This window comes from Fusarium proliferatum (genome assembly GCF_900067095.1).
Source record: "Fusarium proliferatum ET1 genome assembly, contig: FPRO_scaffold008, whole genome shotgun sequence".
Taxonomy (NCBI): domain Eukaryota; kingdom Fungi; phylum Ascomycota; class Sordariomycetes; order Hypocreales; family Nectriaceae; genus Fusarium; species Fusarium proliferatum.
The window spans coordinates 901,927-923,515 of record NW_022194797.1 but is presented as its reverse complement, the minus strand read 5'-3'; the positions used below and the strand labels follow the sequence as shown (position 1 = coordinate 923,515).

Below are 21,589 nucleotides of genomic sequence, written 5' to 3'. Positions count from 1 at the left end.
GGAAGGATCTCTTGGCGTAAGCAAGGCTCCGACAACCTATCCATTCAGCACGTTCGATTGCCATTTTGTGTACATAAAAAGAATGACAAATGCCGCGGTCTTTTGTTCGTTGTCATGCGGCGATATAACCTCAAGTAAGCAGACTGTCAGCTTGAGGGCAGCCAGGGACCATAGAGTCTTACTTAACGCCATCACTAGTAAACAGCTGCTCGGCCATGTTATGTATCAATGGTATGCAAAAGAAAAACCCCTCACATAACAATGGGCGCCTACGAGGGGTCGTAGTGAGGAAAAGGAAAAATTAATGCGGTTTGTGTGGATCGAACACACGACCTTCAGATATCGGTTGATATTGATTGAAGTTTTGACTTCAGTCTGACGCTCTCCCAACTGAGCTAAACCCGCTGACTAATAACTGATAACGATCGGAGCTCAAATTCAAAACTATGTTTACTGCGTCTAATGTGGCAGTCAATGATACTTCTTGAGATCGTCTGGTAGCACCCTCGTACAGCGCTCTCATTTATGAAACTATCTTCTTTGACGACATGGATATGTGACTTAATAATGTGGTGGATTTGAGGGAATGGCTCATTAGGGAGACTCAATTTGCTGTCGCTCTCTCTATCCCTCAACCTAGCCTCAACCCATGGGTTTAACCGTTGCCCTTACCCAGTCATAGCTCAAGGATCTAGAATGTTTGCACTAGAAATATGTGATTCGCCGTCATGATCAACCTGGACCCTCAGAAGCTTACACAGACGGCGACCCGGCTTTGCGACGAGCGACCGTTAAAAGTCTCCCATGGCTACACCTCAAAGTACAGGTCATAATGGTTTCTGCATCCCGGATTGAAGCCAGCATCACATCCAGGACATCGGTTGCCGCTCCCAAGATACTCTGCAATTGTCAGTTCCAGGCGACAGTTGCCGCACAAGACGGCCAACTCATGCTGCTCAGCCTTGGGCCAGACATGATTGGGATGTCCTGCCAACTCTTCATGGCAGCTGATACAGCCGTAGTACTCCAGGCAGCATTTGTGCCGGATGGCAATAATATCAAGATCTGAAGACCAATGGTGGCATTGAAGCTTTGGGCGGATATTCACTCCATGGACAATTGGTGATGCTTGGGCTGGGGAAATTGTCGACTCGTGCTGCGGCATTTAATGTGACCGATGAATCTTGCCGAAATTGTTGTAGAGGTGAAATAAAAGATGCGGGCCGTGTAAAGGATAGTGTTTCGCTCAAGCGACTTTCATGCACTGGAATCGGGATAACACGAACTGAATTGAGACGGTGAGTATAAGGTTGCAAGGTCGTTGAGAGAGTGTCGCTGGTTTTGGAGGGCTGTTAGTGGAGCGATAAGAAATGATGCAACTATAGCAGCAAATACAACTTTATCTTATCGCGCACTATTTCCAGCCTAACAGGAACCGATATGCGGAGCCAGGCTTGAACACTGGGTTGAACGCATCAAAGCGGCCAGACAAAGAAACTTTCGATGTTTCGGAGACATAGCAATGCAATAAATGAGGAACACAATAATGTTCACATACTTTTCATGAAGAGGAAGCACTGTTCAGGCACGCCACTAGAACATTGAGCCAAACCATTGTCTCAGGAATAAAGGCTTTCCTAATTCATGTTAACGAACCTCATGATATCCCAGACAAAGACCTGCCATAGTAATAAAAGAACGACAACCCCATGATGTCCACAGCCTTTCATTCCAAACATCTAAGCATCCTAAAATCTTAACACCTTAACAAAAATGATCAGAAACAACCCCACCACACAATACCCAGAGCCCGACGATGATGAGGAATGGCCTCTAGGCATGCGGCATTGGGTACTGCCATTCATCCTGTTCCCCACGTATATCAAAATTGCCAACTATCTCAGCACGTCATATGATAGTGTGTGTATGGAACGAGGTGGCCTACCGATCCAAAGATTCAACGAATGGTCGCCAAAACTCGATGATATCAAAATTGATATCCGGAATATTACACGGGAACTAAATGACAAAGAGACGTCACGAACCCTTAACGCAATTTATATACCTGTGGATATAGCCACCAGCCTTCGAAAGGAAAATCAGCAGATGAAACAAGCTGTTGGCTGCAAATTCGACGACGGGGGACTTTTATAAATCGCGAAAGAGAGCGTAAAGCAGCAACTTCCAAGCGACCCTGAGAACCCTGTCCTATTCAGAGAGGAGCTCATAGATATCCAAGCCTATATATTATTCAGCCGGTTACAGAAGCTACAGGAGTCCAGAAGAGAGATCTGGGCAAAACCCAGCGGTCATTTCCGCCAAGATCTCAGCAAAATCACCTACAGCGTATGCTATGCTTCGACACAACTCGAGGACCTTGCACGAGAAGCCAAAACGTTCAACAAGCCAACGCTGCGACAATTACAAATGGTGAGTGTTGCCACATACGTTCTTTGCCGAGAGAGTCGTAGCGACGCTCAAAAACTCAATGAGCTTGTCGATCAGCTTGGCAGAGGAAGAACTTGACAGCTACGAGGCCAAACGGATGATGATTGGAAGAAATGTGATCAATATGTTGGATGGGGGATTTGTTTTACCAGAGCCGGTCTCATGGTGAAGCCGAACCTAGTTGGCCACGACGGAATGGATGAGGACTTCCGCGATCCAATCGTGTATCTATTGAGAGGCGATTGCTTAGTTCTACCAATGATTTTATGACAAGGTGCGGGGATAGAAATGCAGTAGAAGTATTGGGCATTATTACGGAGAAAGATACCCGACAGACTTCCATACATCGTAGTAACTGCGCCTATCGTGTTGCTTATATTCATATTGTGAGCATGTATGGAAGAACCAAGCATCCATCACGGAGTGCCTCTTTCATCGTATCCGAAAAAGGACGAATATAAGCGAATCAGGCCGACATGCATGTGACTCGATAAGATACGTCATTGGGTATTGCCAATATGTGAGAGGAAAGGCAACTTGCGCTTTCACTATCTTGCAGGCGCCTTGATAGCCTATCAAAGCATTCGCCAAGCCCTGTTGGAGGGAAGTATCGCAATACTCGCCCATTTGAGCGCTCAGCTCGTCGGCAATGATACGCAAACAATACGCAGTATGCCACAATAGTCGAGCTTTTTACTCGATGGAGCGAAACATGCATATAAGCTAACAGTCTTTTTACCGTGTGATAATATTCTGCATAGTGTCCTTGTTTCTGAATGGGGACTTGTGCATGAAGTCGTTGGGAATGAATTCGACCCCAGGCGATTGTGTTGCTTGTTCTGGTTGATGGAAGAGGATGTTGGAGGGCCAGTAGCTGCCACTGGATTGATGGCGAGTGATCACTGGCGGTCGCATGTGATGTGTTAGAAGGAGGTAAGCCTGTAGTTCGTGTTATACGCTGGATATTGACGTCGAATTAACGTCCAGTAGCCTTGGTATGTGCCAAAAAGCTCAAGCTTGAACTGCCGGACTCTATAATCTTCACCGACCCCTTCACCGCGCCATACAATAGCTCAGGACAACTTACACGTTCCCCTTCCGTTGGGACACATTGTAATCACGGTTCTAGGTCATATCAGAGTCTTTAAGCTTGGTAATGATTACATCCATTCCTCGATGGCCACTCTGGAGTCGCAAACACATCACTGATCGTTACACAAAGGCCGCTGGTGGAGTTTGATCACGCCGCATAATGCAAGTTTGCATCCTATATGCACTAGTAGTCACACACAATGATCGCCCTCAACAAGAAATATGAACGCCACAGTTCTGAGGTTGCAAGAAGCATATATGGTGGACGACACTCGCTTTACGGCACCGCAAGACCACTTTCGATCTCATCTAGCCACGCAGTTCTTAGCCAACCATCATGCTGATCCTCTCAGTTTCTCAGGGACTTATACTCTCCGGTGCAGCTGTATGTACATTCTATCATCTGCCTAGCACTTACTCACGCCAACTGCAGTTTGCATCGTGGATCATCAGCGTTATTCTCTACAGGCTGTACTTCCATCCTCTGGCCAAATTCCCAGGACCAAAAATAGCTGCATGCAGTGAGGTAAAGTCTTACTGGACCCTCAATTCCCTTCTTAACTAAGGCCTTTAACAGTTTTGGTTCCTCCGCAATTGGGCCAGCGGGTACTATGTTCATAATATCGGCAACCTGCACCGCAAGTATGGCGATGTTGTCCGAACCGCCTCCAATGAACTCAGTTTCAGATCTCCGGTCGCACTCAGGGACATTTACAATCATGTCTCCAAAGACAGACCCACATTCCTAAAGAGTGACACCTTCTACACCGTAGATCCGTCTATCCCCCGCCCTGATATTGTGTTCACTAGAGATCCGCAAGATCATCGGCTGCAGCGAAGATCTCTCGCTCATGCCTTTAGCGCAAAAGCCTTGAGGGATAATGAAGAGTCTGTCCAGCTTCACGTCAAGTTGCTCCTAGAACGTCTCGCGCAAAATGCAGGGCCTGGGACTGGAGGAGCGAACATGTCAGAGGTCTTCAACTGGCTGACCTTCGATATTGTCGGTAAGTAACCTCATCGGCACTCACAATCAACAAGGCTGACCAGAATCCCCAGGCGATCTGACATTTGGTGAATCATTTGACTCGTTGAACCAATGGAGACCTAGCGAATGGGTGACTTGGATCCTTGGATTCGTCTCTTCGCTCACTTTTCTCCCCTTCATCAACCGTTTGAAAATCCCAATGACACTAGCCGTGTCTGTGATGCCTAGCTATCTCAAAGAAAAGATCGACATTCATACAACTGAGAAGGTCAAGAAGCGAATCAAAATGGGAAACTCCCGCGACCGTGAGGATTTCTTTGCTTATATCCTCAGGAAAGAAAGCGAAAGTTTGGATCTTGTTCATTTGCGTGAGCAGGCCAAGGTTCTCATGATTGCGGGGTCTGAGACGACAGCAAATCTACTTGCGGCTGCGACTTATTATCTGCTGAAGAACCCTGACAAGTTGGCCAACCTTCAGGCTGAAGTACGCTCGGTTTTCTCGTCACGAGACGAGATTACGGGTGATGCTGTAGCTCATCTTCCATACTTGAACGGTGTCATCGAAGAAGGTCTTCGTATCTTCCCTCCAGTCCCGTTTGGTCCCCCGCGCGTCTGCACAGGGGCCACAATCGATGGACACTACGTCCCCAAAGGCGTCGTTGTATCTGTCGATGGATTCGCAACTACGCATGATGAGCGCAACTTCACTCGACCAGATGAGTTTCTACCAGAACGATGGATCGGCGAGGGGTTCGGGGATCGAAAAGAAGCTAGTAAACCCTTTTCACTCGGCCCTCGAGGTTGTCTGGGTATCAATCTTGCGTATATGGAGGCGAGGGTAACAATGGCCTCGCTCGCTTGGAAGTACGATTGGGAGCTTGTCAATCAGGATCTCGACTGGCTCGCCAATGTCAAATTGCATCTGATCTGGCAGAAGCCGAAGCTCATGGTTCGCTACCATCCACGAGACGAAGCAGTAGCTACTTGAGAGAATTTCACACTGCATATGAAAGAGGCACCCGATAAGGAGTCATTTAATGCTTTTGGGTGTTTCGCTCCTTACGATCTCGGCTCACTCCTTCAAGGCTTCGGTAAGCGACGCGGAAGAATGATGTTATTATGCACCAGGAAGGTCGTGTTTTATGTATGTTCATGACTGTTATGTAGTTCAGAATAGTTTGTTAATTTGAACGGTCGGATTGAAACACCCCAATGCTAAACTAGCTCGTCTGCCATTCTTTGTGGCGCACTACTTCAGCTGATCGGCGATTATACGAACTTTGGACCACGGAAGGGAAATTCCTTATCGTCAGAGGCGCTTTTAGACTTGGCCGCCCTGTCAGGGGTTTAGCGCCTCAATCGTTGTCGAAGGTTGCTGATCTATCAGAGGTACCGTGATTTTTATCATGATGTCAAGACTTGAGGCCTCAATTCCTCCTCATTTTCAGCACATACTGGTCACGCTTAGAGATTAGAAGAAGATGTGTGATGGTATTAAAATAACTTAATTATGCAAAAATGGTATCAAAACTCGCTAGTCTATGAAAGCACAGCCTTGTCGGCCTTGAGTCTCGCAATCACTGTGGACATATCCACGTCTTGAATGTTCACGCCTTGGTCGATAGCAAGGCACGCAGCAGTAGCAGCACCCTGGCCCATAACCATATACGTAGGCTCCATGCGGATAGCAGAGTAAGCGATGTGAGTAGCGCTCATGGTAACGGGGTTGAGGAAGTTTGTCGCGTCGCTAGGCTTGGGGAGAAGAGCCTGGAGAGGAATGTTGAAGGGGCCGGGAGTAGCGATGTGGACTTTGCCCTCGTCGCGGATCTCTCCGTTGTAGACGATTCGCTCGACTTGGTGAACATCGAGAGAATAAGCACCCATACCAATGCTGTGGTTTGGTCGGGATGGGGGAGTCTGGATGTCACTTTGGCGCATGGTGTAGACACCGTTCATGCGACGTCCCTCTCGGATGTAGATCTCATAAGGCCAGTTGCCATTCTTGGTGTACTCATCCTTGGCGTATCCCCATTCATTGACTCTATCACGCAGAGACTTGGGAATACGGGGATGGTTGGCCATGGCCCAGAAGAAACCCTGAGTGTAAGACTTGTGTGTGAGGTAGATCTGTCTACGCTTGTCATAAGACCAGAGAGCGTAGTTGCCATCATCATCGTAGTTAGCACCAATCATGTCAGTGCTGACTTGACTCTGAGCATTAGAGTCGGTCTTGATGTTGGGCATGAGCTGTGATGTGAAAGGTGTTCCAGTATATCCAGATTCGTAGTAACGGAAGAGGAGCTCATAGCGAGACTCGACGTAGTCGGCAGGTTTGGTGAACGGGATCCTGTTGTTGGTCTGCTTGGTGAGAGTCATGCGGAAGTTGTAAGATTGAAGACGATAGTCATCGCCCTTGCCCTTGAGAGAAACAGCATCCTTGACAACTCGGCCAACACCCTCGATGAGGCCACTGCTTGAATCGCCCTTCTTCTTCCAGGGGTCAACCTTTGAGAGTTGATCAGAGCCGCCGGGTCGGAAACCAGCGGCATCTTCGTTGTAGTCACTGGTGCTCTCGCGTCCAGTGCTGTATGAAATACCAGCGGCCTCCATGAGGTCACCCTCGTAGCTGGCATCGATGAACATCTTGCCCTTGAAAACACTTCCCTTGGTGGTTCTAAAAGAGGTGATTTGACCATTCTTCTTGGTCACACCGCTGCTGGATCGATCAATGGGCTGGTTGCGGAAGATGGGGACCTTTCCATCCTTCATCCACTTCTCAAGAATGGACTCTGCAACCTTGGGTTCGAAAGTCCACTGAACCTTCTTGCTCTCGTCAATAGCAGGACCGGGCTGGGCTCCAATCTTTCGTGCGATATACTGTGCTCGTGTCTCCTGTGTCCATGGGCTGGTCTTCTGGTAATAGGTATAGACTTTGCCGTAGAATTCTCTGGCAATGCCACCAATAGAGCTTCCCTTCTTGGAGTCTGTCCATCCAAGACCCGATGTTGTCAGACCACCCAGCGTGTTACCAGGGAAGACGATAGCAACACTCTTCTTCATGCGCTTTGTCTGCACAGCAGCTGCTATCGCAGCGACTGTGTTGCCGTAGATGACGACATCATACTGGACATCTGCTCTTTCGGACGGGGCAGCTGAAGCAGTTGTCATGAGATACGACACCATCAAAATGGTGAAGATAAAGATGAGGAGACGATTCCTCAGTAGAGCTGCCATTTTGGTTAACAAGCGCATATGACCTTGCAGCTTGAAGGTGAGGAAGAGAGTGAAGAGGTAAAGGAGGGAAAAAGAAAATAAGGTATTAAGGTAAAATGAGTGGCGTGGAAGTTTGATGGCGGAACAGGACGCCCACGACCAAACAAGGGAAAGATTCAGATGACAATGGTTTTATGAGCGATAGCAGTGACATGCAGTGGCGGGCCAGGGGTTGAGTAGTCTAATCTTGAGCACAGAATAAGGTAGCGACATCTCGTATTTCTAGGAAAATAAAAGAGGCCAATTTGGGGACCAACAGATTTAAACTCCGGGGTCTAGACCACAAGAGTCTGTTGGTCACATTCTAACCAAGACTGCTCTCGCCGTATTACGGCATGGCCATACCAAAGGAACAAAAAGAAAAGGGCTAGACCGAAGGAAAAGGCATATCGTGCGTGGATCTAGCTGGATAGCAAGGGAGAATTGGGCTGTGCTGTGCAGTTGTAAATCTTGGCCCCCCTCCCTTACCTCGAGACTATTGACTGCACTATCGACACTGGACAAAAAAGAAGCCTCAACTTACAGTAGCCGAAGAGCTTGAATGGATGCGCCCAGACGGGTGAGGGTCTGTGTGTCTGCGCTTCTAAATCGAGGTCATTCCTTATAAATTGCCATTCGCGCAGCCTTCGTATAAACGACCGAACAGGCATTGTGTGGCAGCCGACCAGGATAGGAAAAGGCCGGGCAGCTTCGAGACGAGACACCCAAAGCCAAGACAATCGGTTAATTAATTCAGTGAGATCAAGACTCGAGAGGGAGGGAAGAGCGTGTGTTGGAGATTTTCGGCCCTTGTTAGAAATGGGGTTAGTTATGAACCCTTGATTAGCGTCATGGTTCAGGGGTTGTTATGCAGAGAAGAGGGGGGGAACGGGTTCCGGACTTTCAACTGTTGCGTAGCGAAGCGCTATTTATTCTGAGGTTTTTAGTGCCATCCGCGTGCTACGGTTCCGGCTAAGGTGCCGTTTGAGCTGCTGGATCTGAACTCTGATGCGATTTTACAAGGGGTATTCCTGGTACGTACCCCCAAAACCTCGTAAAACTCAATGGCCTCATTTTACTTGCATCGCGAGTGTAAACAAGGGAGATTCATGAATTATCATTTAATCAGCGGCATATCCGTTCACAATTCTCTCTTTAATGACGAGCTAGAACTGTTGGCTCTAGACGGATCCCCATTCAATAGTCTGGCTTTCTCACCAGTCACCTTGGAGGCTATCTCATCACTAATGTACCTACAGTGTCGATCGCTTACCTACAGCAACAGGCCAGCCAACTTCATGATCTCATCTTCGACAATCTCGACCTTGACCTGGACCTTGACCTGGCCCTGAGAGCTTTGGTCAGCTTACAGACCCTCTCTCTCTCTGCTATCACGGCAGCCTCGGCATCTGAATGTCACCCAACTGGGATTGTCACTGTTGAATCGATAGCCTTCAGGTTGACCAATTACAGGGCACTTAGCACCAAATAGCGCTCTTTTTGGCGCAGCTGGGTGTGGTTCAGGCTAACGTAATAGAGGCCGACGGTCGCGCACGCGCTCAATGTCATATCATCACTAAGCGGCTGCCCTTACCGAAGCGAAACGCCACATTCTGGTCGCTCGAATTGCAAAATCTCGATGAAATGAAGCATGCGATTTTCAGCTGTGGAAGTGTCGATCAACGCTGCAAACGTTGATCACGACGTCGTCTTGTTTTTAACCTTTTGCCTATTGACTTTGTCTAATGACACCGACTCTTCTTGGCAATTGTTCAGCCGCAGCAGTCTTGCACAAAACCGCACAAGGCTAGCTCTACTCTTTATTTTCTGCATTGTTCGAGGCCAGTCTTTTGTGCTGGCTTATCAAATAGCCTGATTTCACGCCCCCTGATAGGTCAATGCCCTCTTTGACGTGTACAAACTTGGGTGGCCAATTGGAGAACACATCACATTTTTACCAGGATTGAGAGCTTGCATTGGTTCCATTCCAAATCCGGCCAAGACCCTCATGGTGCTTTTGCTCCTGGGAATCTGCACCTGCAAGGCACAGTCCTCAGGGTCGAGATTCCTGGCCGAATGTGATCGGAGACTCGGTCTAACAATGCTGCGGGTACGGATAAGCTACAGGGTTGGTGATCGAGAAACCTTCAGATACGAGTTTGCGTCTTGGCAGCGTAAGCTTAAACATGATCACCACTTAAACTTGCAGGACAAGGTCACCTGCTTTACCACGTCATGCTTAGTTTGTATGATAAGAACAAGGCAATTCTTTGGTGCCTGTTACGTAGCATTCTAGGCAGACGTTCCCTTTGTGCATGTTGAGATAAGGTACAAGCGAACTGGCCGAAGCGAGTGTGCCAAGATCGATACATCAGCAGATGGATTCACAGCCCTACGCTCCCCAAGATTCGGCTGTTTCCTGTTACAGTAATACACGCCAGTCGCTTCTACTCTAACCGGGGAATTGCTGCACTGCCATCACCTGTTCCGGAAAGTCAGCACGACTCAATTCTTAACAAGACACCCTATTGATGGCCACGTGGCTGTATAAGACGTGGCTGTGTAGTGAAACAACCTCATATCCGAATTTCCAATGACGATTAGGTTTATCACCTTCGTATATGCATCCGCACGGGTGGCTGAATAAGGTTAAAAATGTTACGCTAACGGTCTCAGTTCGTAAAGGGTTATATCCTGTTCACCTGAGTAGGCACTTCACAAGGCAGTAAGATTCGAACTACAGAGATGGAATCAGCCTGTTCGTAGACTCTCGGGAATCTCTTGTTCAAGCAAACGTTATGCTATGTATTCCTTGGCGTTTCTCATCAAGGACGCCTACGACTTGAGATAATGCCTGGTATCATATGGCTCGATGCGTCCAGCTAGACGAACCTTTGTTGTTAACGATTTCCGCTTGATTGAATCATAACACATGACTAAAGTCAGCTTGGACAGGACCTTTGGAAACCATTATACCTCTTATAAAAATATCAGCATCCACTAGGTCCTGGAACGGGAGATGATGCAATAAGTTCTGTTACATTAGACAAGACTATACAACATTTATCAATAGGAACTTGGCTTGTAAAGGCATGCAGTAAGCTGGGTTTCAGTATAACCATCTATTTATGAATAGAATACTGCTATCAATATTAAACTTAAGGGAAGCAACTTCGCACATTCAATAGTCTTCAAGTCAGCATCAATACGGAAAGCACCTATTTAGGTATCCTATACTTTTTTTCCATCTTTTTTCTTTTTGTATTTTCATAATTTTATCTGTAATCCAAGACCATGCTTACTGCCTGTAGTAAGCCACATTCATCCTGTAATACGCCAGATAACTCCTGTATCATCTAGTAGAACTGTAGAAGGTAGTCCAAGCTACCAAACCTTGACGCCAACCAAATCTCAAAAAACAAGAGCAATCCGCGAAAAGTTTAATGGAGAAAAATTCCATTGTTCATTGTAAGCCGTCCTCGAAAACCTCAACCCTGCCTCGTGGGCCAGGCCAATACGGGGTGTTTGGCGCTCGATCTGCAATGAAATGGATTTGACCACCAGGTCGCACGAGGTCCTTGAAGAGGTATAGCCAGTTAATCGGTTTAATTTGCGCGGCCTCCCATTTGAACTCATGGTTGTCCTCAAGATAGCCAACCCATGCTTCCTCTCCCTCTCCCTTGCTATCTGGAGTCTCTATATCATATCTGACCAGACATGGGACACCTAGGAGTATCAGTGTCTTTAGGTTTAGATAGCGCCCCATCTTTTTGATTTGTATACCGAACAGAGGTGCCCTTTGGTGCGTCATCTGTTGAGTCATGTCAATGCAGAGCGTTTCGAGATTTTGCAGCAGTTCCCACTTGGGAATCAACGGAGACATCCGAAGCTCCTGTCGATATCCGTTCACATAGTAGCTCCATCTATTGATTTCACGCACAGTGACTAGATCACCATGGAGCAAATTAAGAGCATACCTTATATCGCCTGCAGAGACGTCGTTCTCTCTGATCATGAGATGCTTTATCTTTTGGCACGCCAGCTTTTCATCGTCTGGGTGTAGACGACGAGTCAATGCGGTTTGTTCTCTAGTGATACCAAGAGGATGTCGAATATCTTCGTCGCCACCAATCTCAACTGGGACTGTCGCGATGAAATGTCTGTCAAGTAAGTCATATCCGATATAGCGAACGTTGATAAAAATGGCGGGATCATAGTTGGGTGGGAATGCGTGTTTATCCAGATTCAGAACTGGATTGGCTATGTCTTCGTCCAGACCGAGCTCAGCTACTATCGTACGCTTGGTGAGGTGGCTGATTTCGAGCTCATGAGAATAGCCGTCCGAAGGATCAAACTGGAGGGCGGGTGTATCTGAAGCCCGGATGACTCCCGCGACGCAACGATGTTGCATCGGAAGAGCCTCCAGTCTTCCACGAGACAATGACCCGTCTCTCTGTTTCTCGCCACGGGTATAGATGACCGTGGTATGGTTCTGAAAACCGCCGTCACATCGCAGTTGGCCCCTAGAAAGATGGTTCACCAGACAGATGCAATCTTCTTCCGACTCCTCGATGATTCGAAGGCTGAGTTCTGGAGGAAGAAACGGCTTGCTTTGACCTGGAGTAGCACCTGTGGGCTGAGGCATGACGAAGTACTGGATGGGATTTTGTTGCTATTTTGGTGTGTATATCTCAGGGCCGAGGTTTGGTGAGGAAGGAAAGGTTTTGGTATGCAGTGACTAATGAAGTGGTCGAATGTCGGAAGCCCGTTGGCTGGTGTAGTCGGAAAAAGATAGAATTGTAAGCGTTGGAAGACAAAAGACTGTATTTGTAGGCGTGAGTCTCAAATGACGGGTGCAATGCTGTTCACGACATAACGTGGGATTGCCAGTGGTTCCGTGTTCAACATCACTGGCGTTCTTGACACTGCCAAAACAAGTTTCACCATAGTATTGCCACTGTCTTCTCAGTGTCACAGCTACTCTATGGGCTGATTTGTCGGAAAAGTTGCGAACCTCTCGCTGTCACTGAAACAGGGGGTTAGTATCTGAGTGAATTACATCTGTTCGGCTCGGTAAGCCTAATGAATCAGCGTCGTGACGGAACGTACATCAAGATGAACATAAGCTCAACAAGGGCATCTCCCAGCACATACGACCATACCCACTGTTGAGAATTCAGGATCCCGTCCGCTCTCCCATAGACAAGCCAGTGAGGGGCGGACTAGTAGTTGGGTCGGTGATGACCAGCGAATACCCGCTGTTGTATGTTTTTTGTTTCTGCGTAAAGACAGAACATGCATGAGATCTTGGTACTTTTTATGGCTTGCAAGGTCGCATCAAACCCGGTAAAGGGCAAGGGACTTTGTTCAACCTGGTTACCACTACAACAGCATGTTCAGCCCATGCTTACAAGAGGTAAAGGGGGCAAATTATATGTTTTAACTGGTTAATAATAGTGATTTCCTTACATATTTTCAAGCATCAAAGTCTCATTGGCGCGCAAGTAAAGATATGAAATTCCTTTGCATTCCCGTCGAGTATATAATAGTAGATATATCACTATGCCTTACTTTCGATTAATTCAGTGCCCAACAAGAGGTCTTACATAACACCAGAGACAGATAACCACAACCCTGACCTACAAACACACCTAAATAGAACCGCAAGCTATTTTTCACTATCATCATTTATGGGAGCCCTTAATTGGACTTTAGTGCGAGGTGTCAAAAAGTGCAAAAAGCAAGGTATAATGGCGGAATCAAACCGCCTACGATGGACGAACAGGGAATCGAACCCTGGACCACTCCCAGATTATTCGGATGAATTATGCTAAGGGAGTATTATACCACTAAACCATTCGCCCGAACGATAACAAGTTTGCCGGTATTGGCGTTGAAGAAAGCAACGCAAACAGATAATCGACAACCTTTCTCTCCCGAACAGTAGCTACATCTCAGGAAACAATCCCCTTGATCTGTATACAATTGAGTTTATGATAATAAATGTTGGCTAGGTTGGCACTAAGCATCTTATATGTAGATGGCCTTAGTTCAAGATGTCTTGATCGATGTTGCTGCTACAAGTTTTGAGATCTTAAGTGTTGAGCAAACGGCTGAGACGCAATGATTTTGGTGGTCAGCGATGGCGTGCCATATGTATCAAAGAGTCAAAAGCCAGCTCAGCATCGATGAAGCCTCATCCCACATTCCCTTTCATGCTTCCACCTACGATTATCAATAGATAAGAGTCCCAAATGAGTAGGTGGAGATTGCGGAGGGAGCCACGTGATTCTCAGGCAGCAGTAGCTGTTCTAAGGTGCTGCTTACATCCACTATCTTGTCAGCAATCGCTTTGTAATACTTACCCTGCTCACAAAATCTGATTCACGATTTTACTCACTTTGTCTATGCTGCTACTCTTGAGATGGTCAATTATGGTGTCTCTCGCGCGTGCGAGACATGCAAAAAGCGGCGTAAAAAGGTGCCGTGATCTGATCTTCATCAAGTCAAGCTTGCTAATCTTCTGTGACAGTGCGATGAAACTCGTCCAGTGAGTACCAAAAAGGCATAGCCTGTAGCCTTAAAGCGCTAACGCAGGATTCAACAGGCCTGTCTTCGCTGTGTAAAGTCCCGTAGGCGATGTCCTGGCTATAGAGACGACACCTCACTGTTATTTCGACACTATCAGCCTACAACGCCGCCGTTGCAGCGATGGCATCCGAGCAATGACTTCATACTTGAGGCCACTGCGCTTGATAATTTTCTTGATAATTTAGTGGTACAATCTCGTGATCGAACTCATTCACGTGGTTTTCTCGATGGGATGCATTATCTCTTTGCTACCTCTCCTCCAAAGTCGACTTTGATGAGAGCTGCCAGAATTGTAGTTCTTTCATCACTTGCAAACCGCTATAGACGAGACTCACTGGGGACCTTGGTTCGGAGACAGTATGGACAGGTTTTGGTTGATTACACCGCAGATTTATCACAGCAAACTGCGAGTCCATCGGTAGAGCTCTTCTTCACTGCAGTCTTGTTGGGCTTATACGAGGTCAGTTTCTCACCGGCGGTGCGTTGACTGTTTGTTAACCTGTATTAGCTTGTAGCAAGTGACAATGCCTCTCCGACCAAGCATCTAGTACATGTTCGAGGCCTCGCGTCCATCCTCTCGAGAGGCATTACATACTCGACACCAGAATCCAAAGTCGGCGTATATTCTCCCGGAATGCGCCTTGTCACAAAAGGCATCTTGGTACGTATCCCTCCACCTATCACGTACAAGCCCTTGCTTACACCCATAGTCAGACTCATCAAACAGGCACTGGTATTCTGTGCCCTCCTCTCAATGATGCATACCGTCGATCTCTAGATGACATTATCATCAAGATGTCGCCTCTAACAAGTCAAGCAGAGAAGCTGCTCTCCGATCCCTTTCCTCCCGTGTTGGAGCTTCTGGAGCTGCAAAAAGACTTGTTGGCGATTGACGATGAGATTACGTACTGGGCCTACGACCGGCCCCCTAGCTGGAATCCAGAAGTGGTCGGTGAAGTCTGGATGAATCCAGCAATATCAGAGGAGGCCGCATTCTATTTTTCTGGCCCAGTTGAGAAGTATTTCGACAGTAAGCCAGAGCTGCTGCCATCTTATGTCGGTTGGAAGCTAAAATCGCTCAACAGTATACGTCGCAACTGCATGGAACTCATGGCGTTCAATACACGTCATCTATCTTGACCACCTCATACACATTGCGAATTCCCTTGGACAATACGAGCTTGTTCCTCTATATAAAGAGCGAATTGACGATCTAGCTGCGGGGATCAAGGCATCCATTCCATTCCATCTATATCCAGACGTTGAGACCTACATCCAGCAAGTAAATGCTGGAACTCCCCTTGTTCACTCACACCGACTGGTTGGGGGCCTACTGCTTCTTCATCCTATGTATGCCCTTGCTCGTTGTACCGTCGTTGATGAATCAACCAGAAAGTACATATCGAATACTCTGGGATGGATCGGGGATGAGATGGGAATTCGGCATGCGACCATTCTTGCCGATGGCCTTCAGCCAGACATGCAAGGACCTTCCCAGATGCAAAGCTCCCAAATCACGTTCATTGATGCACTCGATGGGCATTTCCTGATTACCGCGAGCATGATGTTAGAGCCTCGATAGGTACCAGGAGCTGTTTGAGATGAAGTGTCTCAGTGGTGCTCTGCGGGAAAGGTATGCAGAACCCAGCATAAAGACCATTTTATTCGCATATAGACTATAGAATCGATGAGAAACGTAGCATTCCTTTACTTGCAACATGATCATGTCCATCTCTATCCGTGCTGAGACTGACATCCTCCCAACTACTCGCGAGCTCAAGCTGCTCCTTGCATTTCTGCTCTATCAACCGTAATGCATCACTTCCAAGAATGACTCTCACCGGCTCCGGCCTTCCAGCACTGGCACCCTCAACCTTGACGCAGTCCACAATGCGTTCTGACAACTTTCTGATATCACCAGGCACATTCGGGCCAATATCCGAAATGAACACGTCCATCAACTCCTCAAAACCGGGATTGTAGGCCTCTAAAGCGGGCTTGTACTTCCCAAATCCCTCCACTGAACCTTCGCGAGGTTGGCCAAGTTGGGACGGGAAGCCGCCGGGCTCAAAAATGATGCAGCGGATATTGAATCGTCGGACCTCCTTTGCTAGGCATTCGACAAAAGCACCGAGAGCAGCTTTCGAGGCGGCGTAGTGGCCTAAGAATGGCAACGGGCCCCAGCCCACGCCAGCTCCGATGAAGGCGATGGTGCCACTCTGTTGGGCTCTGAAGTAAGGCAGGATAGCTTGAGTGACATGTAGCGTTCCAAAGAGGTTGACGTCAAAGACGTTACGCACAAAGTCGTCACTGCGAGACTGTCAGTATCTGTTACCAATGCCATGTAAGGTAACCTACTCTGCCTCCTCAATACTCTTGGGTGCTGAAATGCCCGCGTTGTTCAAGAGAACATCGATGCGTCCCCAAACATCCCAGGCTTTCTTTATTTGCTCGTCGATCTCAGCTCGAGGCGCAGTGACATCAAGATCGAGAAGAAAGACATTGTCAGACTGCAAATGCTTGAGACGTTCCGTTGCCCCTCTTCCAGTCGCGATGACCCTGTCACCTCTCGCAGTGAGGTTCTGCACCACTGCGGCACCGAGACCCGAAGTAGTAGCTGTTACTAGCCAGACTGATTGAGGCATGTTGGGTCACTCTCGGAAGAAGTTTCGTCGCGCGCAGATAGTGATAGATAATACTACTTATACTCTAGAGAAGAATGAGCATAGCAACCGCTAAGCTCGCTATCGAGTAACCTCTCCAGCCAAAAGTTCGCCCGTCTTCGGCAGGTGCCCCTCTACCATTCAGCCCTGAAGCCCATAAGATGGATCTTGGTCCCATCCGCAAGGCCCATATGGTCTGTTAATTGGGTCAGTTGCGATAATTATCAGAACAGCGCAAAGCTAGCTTGTTTTGGATAAAGCGAATCTGTGTTTTTGAACACTATTATCTGACAAGCATGGGTCAAAAATAACTCAATCCGTGATTGGCGGGCTACATGACGACATTCTCATGATTGCGACCCTCTGGTGTTACAACGGCACGGCTTTTGAGACTTTGCAGATGGATCTTGCCAGCAAGACTCTCGTGCTACTATCTTCAAATCACATTGCCACAAGAACTCATTGATAGCTTGGTTCAATTCAGAAGGCCCCAAATCAGCCAGACGACCAATTGGCAAGCCTTCAGACAAGCCTATTTTCTGGGAACAAGCAGTCAGTATGTGAGAGAATAACGCGTTCAGTCATCTGTGCAGACCATCATATCTTAATACCTGCTTCTCTGGCATCGAGAACATTTTCTAGTCATGATGATAGCAATTCTCTGCGTCATGGAGATCTGCGCAGAACATGAAAGCTGTTAAGAGCACGCTAGGTATCCCAGGTTTGGGTCGTTGACGTCAACACCTCATACCAAGACTTTCGCCTGCTGGACTTTCAGTTTAAACATATTTAGTCAGAATTTCCCAAGCGCTCTATATTTAATGAGGTTATTTCGAGCTTCCTGCAATTTCCAGAGCCTTGTTTCGCCTGCAATGACAGTCACAACAGTCCCTGCGACGCATCCCATTGCAAGACGCGGCCCGCTCTCACAAACAAGCACAGCAGAGTTACACCAATCCAGGGATCTTCAGCACCAACGTCGCGAGGCTCATATTCCCAAAGGGTCAAATGACGAGGAAAAGCTCTACGTCCTGACACTTTTTACCGACAAGCGACACCACGATGAAATGACTGCGCTGCGAAGGCAATGGTTTCCTTCACGACTACTCAAGGTCGACGCCCATATCACTCTGTTTCACGCGTTACCCGGTTCCAAACTGTCAGAGGTGAAGGCAGATATCGCAGACATCGCAGCTCGAGCAGCAAAATTCCCAATTGGCATTGGAAATCAGGACGTTTACGAAATGGGAAGGGGCGTTGGCATCAAGCTCTATGCTGGCCAGAAGAGAGCTATGAGCATACGTAGTGAATTGAGGAGCAAATGGGAGCATTTTCTAAGCGATCAAGATAGACGAGAGAAATGGAGAGGTCACTATACCGTCATGAACAAGCAGGATGATAAGGAAGAGGTACAGAAGTGTCTGGATTATTTGAAGGAGGGACATGCAGAGAGTAAAGGCACAGTTGAAGGACTCTGTCTGTGGCTATATGATAGAGGTTGGTGGAGGGAAGAAGAGGCATTTAAATTCTCAGATAAAGCAAAGAAATAGATATACTTTAGATTATAGAATTAACTCGAGTCTTGGCCGAAATCACAGCGAAATCGTCAACGCGCCAGCGCAGCGCGATCAACAAGAGCGGAGACGGTACAACCGCGACCACGCGACAATGCGCAAATCGACGCAATTTGTTTCTAACGAATAAAAGAGCAGAAAAATGGGCAAAAGACAAAAAACAATCGACAACGGCAGGATTCGAACCTACGCGTGCGAACACAATGCCTATGATGTCTCGTAAGAGATAGCAGGGCATCGCCTTAACCACTCGGCCACGTTGTCTTGGTGGGGGGTGTTCCAGTCTGGGTCTATATAGGCGGCAAGGAGTCACGTTGACAATGGAATTGACCCGTGGATCAATTTTGCGCGCTTAACAATCTGGCAAATGTCGAGATCAGTAAAAAGAGGTCAATTGGGTTTGTTGACGGGTTGAAAAGTCAAAACTTATAATTTTTCGCTGGAGGCGAACGACAAGTTTTGGCTGTGTATGGAAAAGGCAATTGCTGAAGCTTTGCCATTACAGTGAGGACGAGAGCCAGAATGTGACAAAGTAGGTAGTGAAGCTGTTCTGCAGCAATAGATAGGTTAGTGTTGAAAAGTTGGAATTATAGCCAGATATAGAAAATATCCATTAAAGGGACAAAACTCTGAGGTTGTCCATGAGCAACAACTGCCAATTACAGGGTAACCACGCAAATAGTGGAAGTGAAAAAATTTCTCTAGGTTAAAGCTTATCAGATAACAGCCAAAGTGGCGTGTCAGTAAACTATATCTATTATCACAAAATATCTACCGGTATATCAAGAACCCTGGATTGCAGGTTACAATTTCGCCAAAAATTAATAACTCGATCTAAGCACACTGAAAAAAGATGAATTGCCTGTATCCACAGGCGGTTGGAACTCTCCCGCCGGGAATTGAACCCGGGTCTCAAGCGTGACAAGCTTGCATACTGACCACTATACTACGGAAGATGATGACTGTGAGCAGTCACTGTAGCGGAGTTCGATGTCACGTGGAATCGTAATGATGAATATGAAGGCTAGGGGAGCAGATTTTGTTTACTGTGGACATCGTCGACGCCCCTAATGAACTTTGCTTTGTTTGCCAAGCCTCAAGTGTGGCCTGCATTTCTGTTGTGCCAACATTGATGGGGACGTTAAAGAGAATGACTCGATGTCAACAAACTATGCGTCATGCGGCCGGGTTGCCAGCAGATTCAATAAATGCCGATGAGCTTTGAACCACGGAATATTAGGGTTGATTGCCGTGTTTTGTCTACATTATTCTCATCGGGCCATAAGATCACAAAGTTGGCCAGCCTTCGAATTGATGTAACTCTGCGGGGTTTTGCTGTTTCAGGCACCTGCAGCTTGACGTGAGCTCACATCTCAGCTCACTGTCGTGAACTCTCGCGATTCATTCAGCCATTGCTTATTGTTGCACAAGGCTATGCCCTCAAGACCCAAAATAGCGGCCAATATTGGAAATATTGTACGTGTTGCGCATGACGCAGCCCTTCCCCGACCGCCTGATTACTGAGAGGTCCCCAATTTTGGGCCTCTTGGTGCGCTGTTACTGCATCGTACGCATAAACACAGAAGCCTCCGCCACTGATTTACGATTCGCTGTGGTTGCACCCGATCCCTGCTTGTGCCACGAATCAGCAGCACTGATCAACAGGACCAATTCTTGGCTCATGAGGATGTGAGATGCACGGTTGATCATCATCTCGGAGGTTGGGATTTGTGATTCATAAATATGCTTAATTCTTCCCACCGGCTCTGAGCTCCAGTCTGCATTCCAGAGCCACCCGACCTCAACTCTACCTCGAATACCTGCAAAATGTCTCTCCTCGCCAACACATTCACTGCGCTGACTTGCCTTTTGGCTGTCGCTGGCGCTGTTCCTACAGCACTACCCCGCGCAAGTGGCAACTGCCCCTCCACTGGAAAAGCAACCCGCCAGGAGCCGTCAGCCCTGTACAGCGTATTCCCCGGCTCGCCCGACGTCGCGAAAAAGTCCGTCGGTTTCAACGTCGCGACGTACAACAACGCATCTCAGATCGAGCAGCTCCTCGTCTTCACGGGCATTCCTGCCGAGGCTAAGAAGTGCACTCTTGGCTGGGCGCAGGGTGAGCAGCCTGAGCGTCTCTTCATCGTCAAGGGTGGAGATGCCTTGACCGAGTTCAAGCAGCTCTCTGGCTTCCCCGGCAAGGCCGTCACGTACAATACCGCGAAGGAGTTTGACACTGCTGGGGAGTCTGTCGGCGCTGCTGACTTCACTAACTGGGATGACTTGCCTGCGCAAACCCATATTGTTGGTAACATCGACTGCAAGAGCACCGTCTACCTCAAGGCCGCGCTGCGAAACCCCAACGGCAACACAAAGGTGTTCCTCGAGCAGAGCGACAAGAATGGTGTGTACATTGAGTACAGCTGCTAAACGACTCATTGGATTGGCATTGGATTGGAGACATTATGAACATTTCACTTCTCAATAATACTTTTAGGGATACGGGATTTTATCTGCATGGAAACTGGGTCACGGGCATTTGGCAGGGAGAGATTAGACGACCACGGCTCACTGAAGCCTATGACATGTTACGACACACAAACTCGACTAGATAGACTTAATCAATTCAAGAGACTCAAATATCAACAAAATCTACTTTTCCAGTCGCTCGTTGGTCCGTGGCCGCCCGCCCGCCGTTGTGACAGGAATATGGTCGCGTGTAGCTCGAAGCCTGCCAACAGCACGCTCTGGTCTACCAGTGAACAACGTCAACACGCCCAAAGACAGGTTTCACCCATCGAGTATCTATCGGATCACTGATTGAGCCGCGACATGGCCAGGTTGTCGCTTCATCACAAGCTTCCAGGAAGTGATTTGTAACTCTGGTCTACAGGACCAAGAAGCCATTGTCCGATTTTGGAGGGCCGTGGTTGGTGGCCAAACCCGTTGCATCGGACAAGACTTCTGTCGTACGAAACCACCCGCCA

The 21,589-nt window shown here is 47.8% G+C and overlaps 7 protein-coding genes and 5 non-coding genes across 12 annotated transcripts; 5 read left to right on the top strand and 7 right to left on the bottom strand.

Moving 5' to 3' along the window:
• Positions 1 to 305: 305 nt before the first annotated feature.
• Positions 306 to 405, bottom strand: tRNA. Its single transcript has 2 exons — positions 369 to 405; positions 306 to 341 (listed from the first exon to the last, which is right to left on the bottom strand). It is a non-coding gene; the product is annotated as a tRNA-Phe (tRNA).
• Positions 406 to 3,877: 3,472 nt separating this feature from the next.
• FPRO_14033 (uncharacterized protein) lies at positions 3,878 to 5,513 on the top strand (the record flags this gene model as incomplete). Its single annotated transcript, XM_031219013.1, has 4 exons — positions 3,878 to 3,925; positions 3,974 to 4,066; positions 4,118 to 4,544; positions 4,597 to 5,513. The coding sequence occupies 4 exons, from the start codon at positions 3,878 to 3,880 to the stop codon at positions 5,511 to 5,513; spliced, it is 1,485 nt and encodes a 494-aa protein (XP_031084815.1).
• Positions 5,514 to 6,064: 551 nt separating this feature from the next.
• On the bottom strand, positions 6,065 to 7,759 carry FPRO_14032 (uncharacterized protein; the record flags this gene model as incomplete). The annotated part of the gene is made up of 1 exon (XM_031219012.1): positions 6,065 to 7,759. One exon carries the CDS (start codon positions 7,757 to 7,759, stop codon positions 6,065 to 6,067), a length of 1,695 nt encoding a protein of 564 aa, XP_031084814.1.
• Positions 7,760 to 11,240: 3,481 nt separating this feature from the next.
• On the bottom strand, positions 11,241 to 12,422 carry FPRO_14031 (uncharacterized protein; the record flags this gene model as incomplete). Its single annotated transcript, XM_031219011.1, has 2 exons — positions 11,241 to 11,503; positions 11,561 to 12,422. The coding sequence occupies 2 exons, from the start codon at positions 12,420 to 12,422 to the stop codon at positions 11,241 to 11,243; spliced, it is 1,125 nt and encodes a 374-aa protein (XP_031084813.1).
• Positions 12,423 to 12,929: 507 nt separating this feature from the next.
• Positions 12,930 to 13,047, top strand: rrna23. The gene has a single exon (XR_004093484.1). It is a non-coding gene; the product is annotated as a ribosomal RNA (ribosomal RNA).
• A 504-nt stretch (positions 13,048 to 13,551) lies between these two features.
• On the bottom strand, positions 13,552 to 13,641 carry tRNA. The gene is given in 2 exon segments: positions 13,552 to 13,587; positions 13,606 to 13,641. It is a non-coding gene; the product is annotated as a tRNA-Ala (tRNA).
• A 560-nt stretch (positions 13,642 to 14,201) lies between these two features.
• On the top strand, positions 14,202 to 15,950 carry FPRO_14030 (uncharacterized protein; the record flags this gene model as incomplete). The annotated part of the gene is made up of 6 exons (XM_031219010.1): positions 14,202 to 14,258; positions 14,310 to 14,327; positions 14,385 to 14,828; positions 14,877 to 15,029; positions 15,083 to 15,398; positions 15,454 to 15,950. 6 exons carry the CDS (start codon positions 14,202 to 14,204, stop codon positions 15,948 to 15,950), a joined length of 1,485 nt encoding a protein of 494 aa, XP_031084812.1.
• Positions 15,951 to 16,044: 94 nt separating this feature from the next.
• On the bottom strand, positions 16,045 to 17,013 carry FPRO_14029 (related to ketoreductases; the record flags this gene model as incomplete). The annotated part of the gene is made up of 2 exons (XM_031219009.1): positions 16,045 to 16,678; positions 16,727 to 17,013. The coding sequence occupies 2 exons, from the start codon at positions 17,011 to 17,013 to the stop codon at positions 16,045 to 16,047; spliced, it is 921 nt and encodes a 306-aa protein (XP_031084811.1).
• An 890-nt stretch (positions 17,014 to 17,903) lies between these two features.
• Positions 17,904 to 18,581, top strand: FPRO_14028 (uncharacterized protein; the record flags this gene model as incomplete). Its single annotated transcript, XM_031219008.1, has 1 exon — positions 17,904 to 18,581. One exon carries the CDS (start codon positions 17,904 to 17,906, stop codon positions 18,579 to 18,581), a length of 678 nt encoding a protein of 225 aa, XP_031084810.1.
• Positions 18,582 to 18,770: 189 nt separating this feature from the next.
• On the bottom strand, positions 18,771 to 18,869 carry tRNA. Its single transcript is given in 2 exon segments — positions 18,771 to 18,814; positions 18,833 to 18,869. It is a non-coding gene; the product is annotated as a tRNA-Ser (tRNA).
• Positions 18,870 to 19,489: 620 nt separating this feature from the next.
• tRNA lies at positions 19,490 to 19,561 on the bottom strand. Its single transcript has one exon. It is a non-coding gene; the product is annotated as a tRNA-Asp (tRNA).
• An 871-nt stretch (positions 19,562 to 20,432) lies between these two features.
• Positions 20,433 to 21,032, top strand: FPRO_14027 (uncharacterized protein; the record flags this gene model as incomplete). The annotated part of the gene is made up of 1 exon (XM_031219007.1): positions 20,433 to 21,032. The coding sequence occupies one exon, from the start codon at positions 20,433 to 20,435 to the stop codon at positions 21,030 to 21,032; it is 600 nt and encodes a 199-aa protein (XP_031084809.1).
• Positions 21,033 to 21,589: the final 557 nt, after the last annotated feature.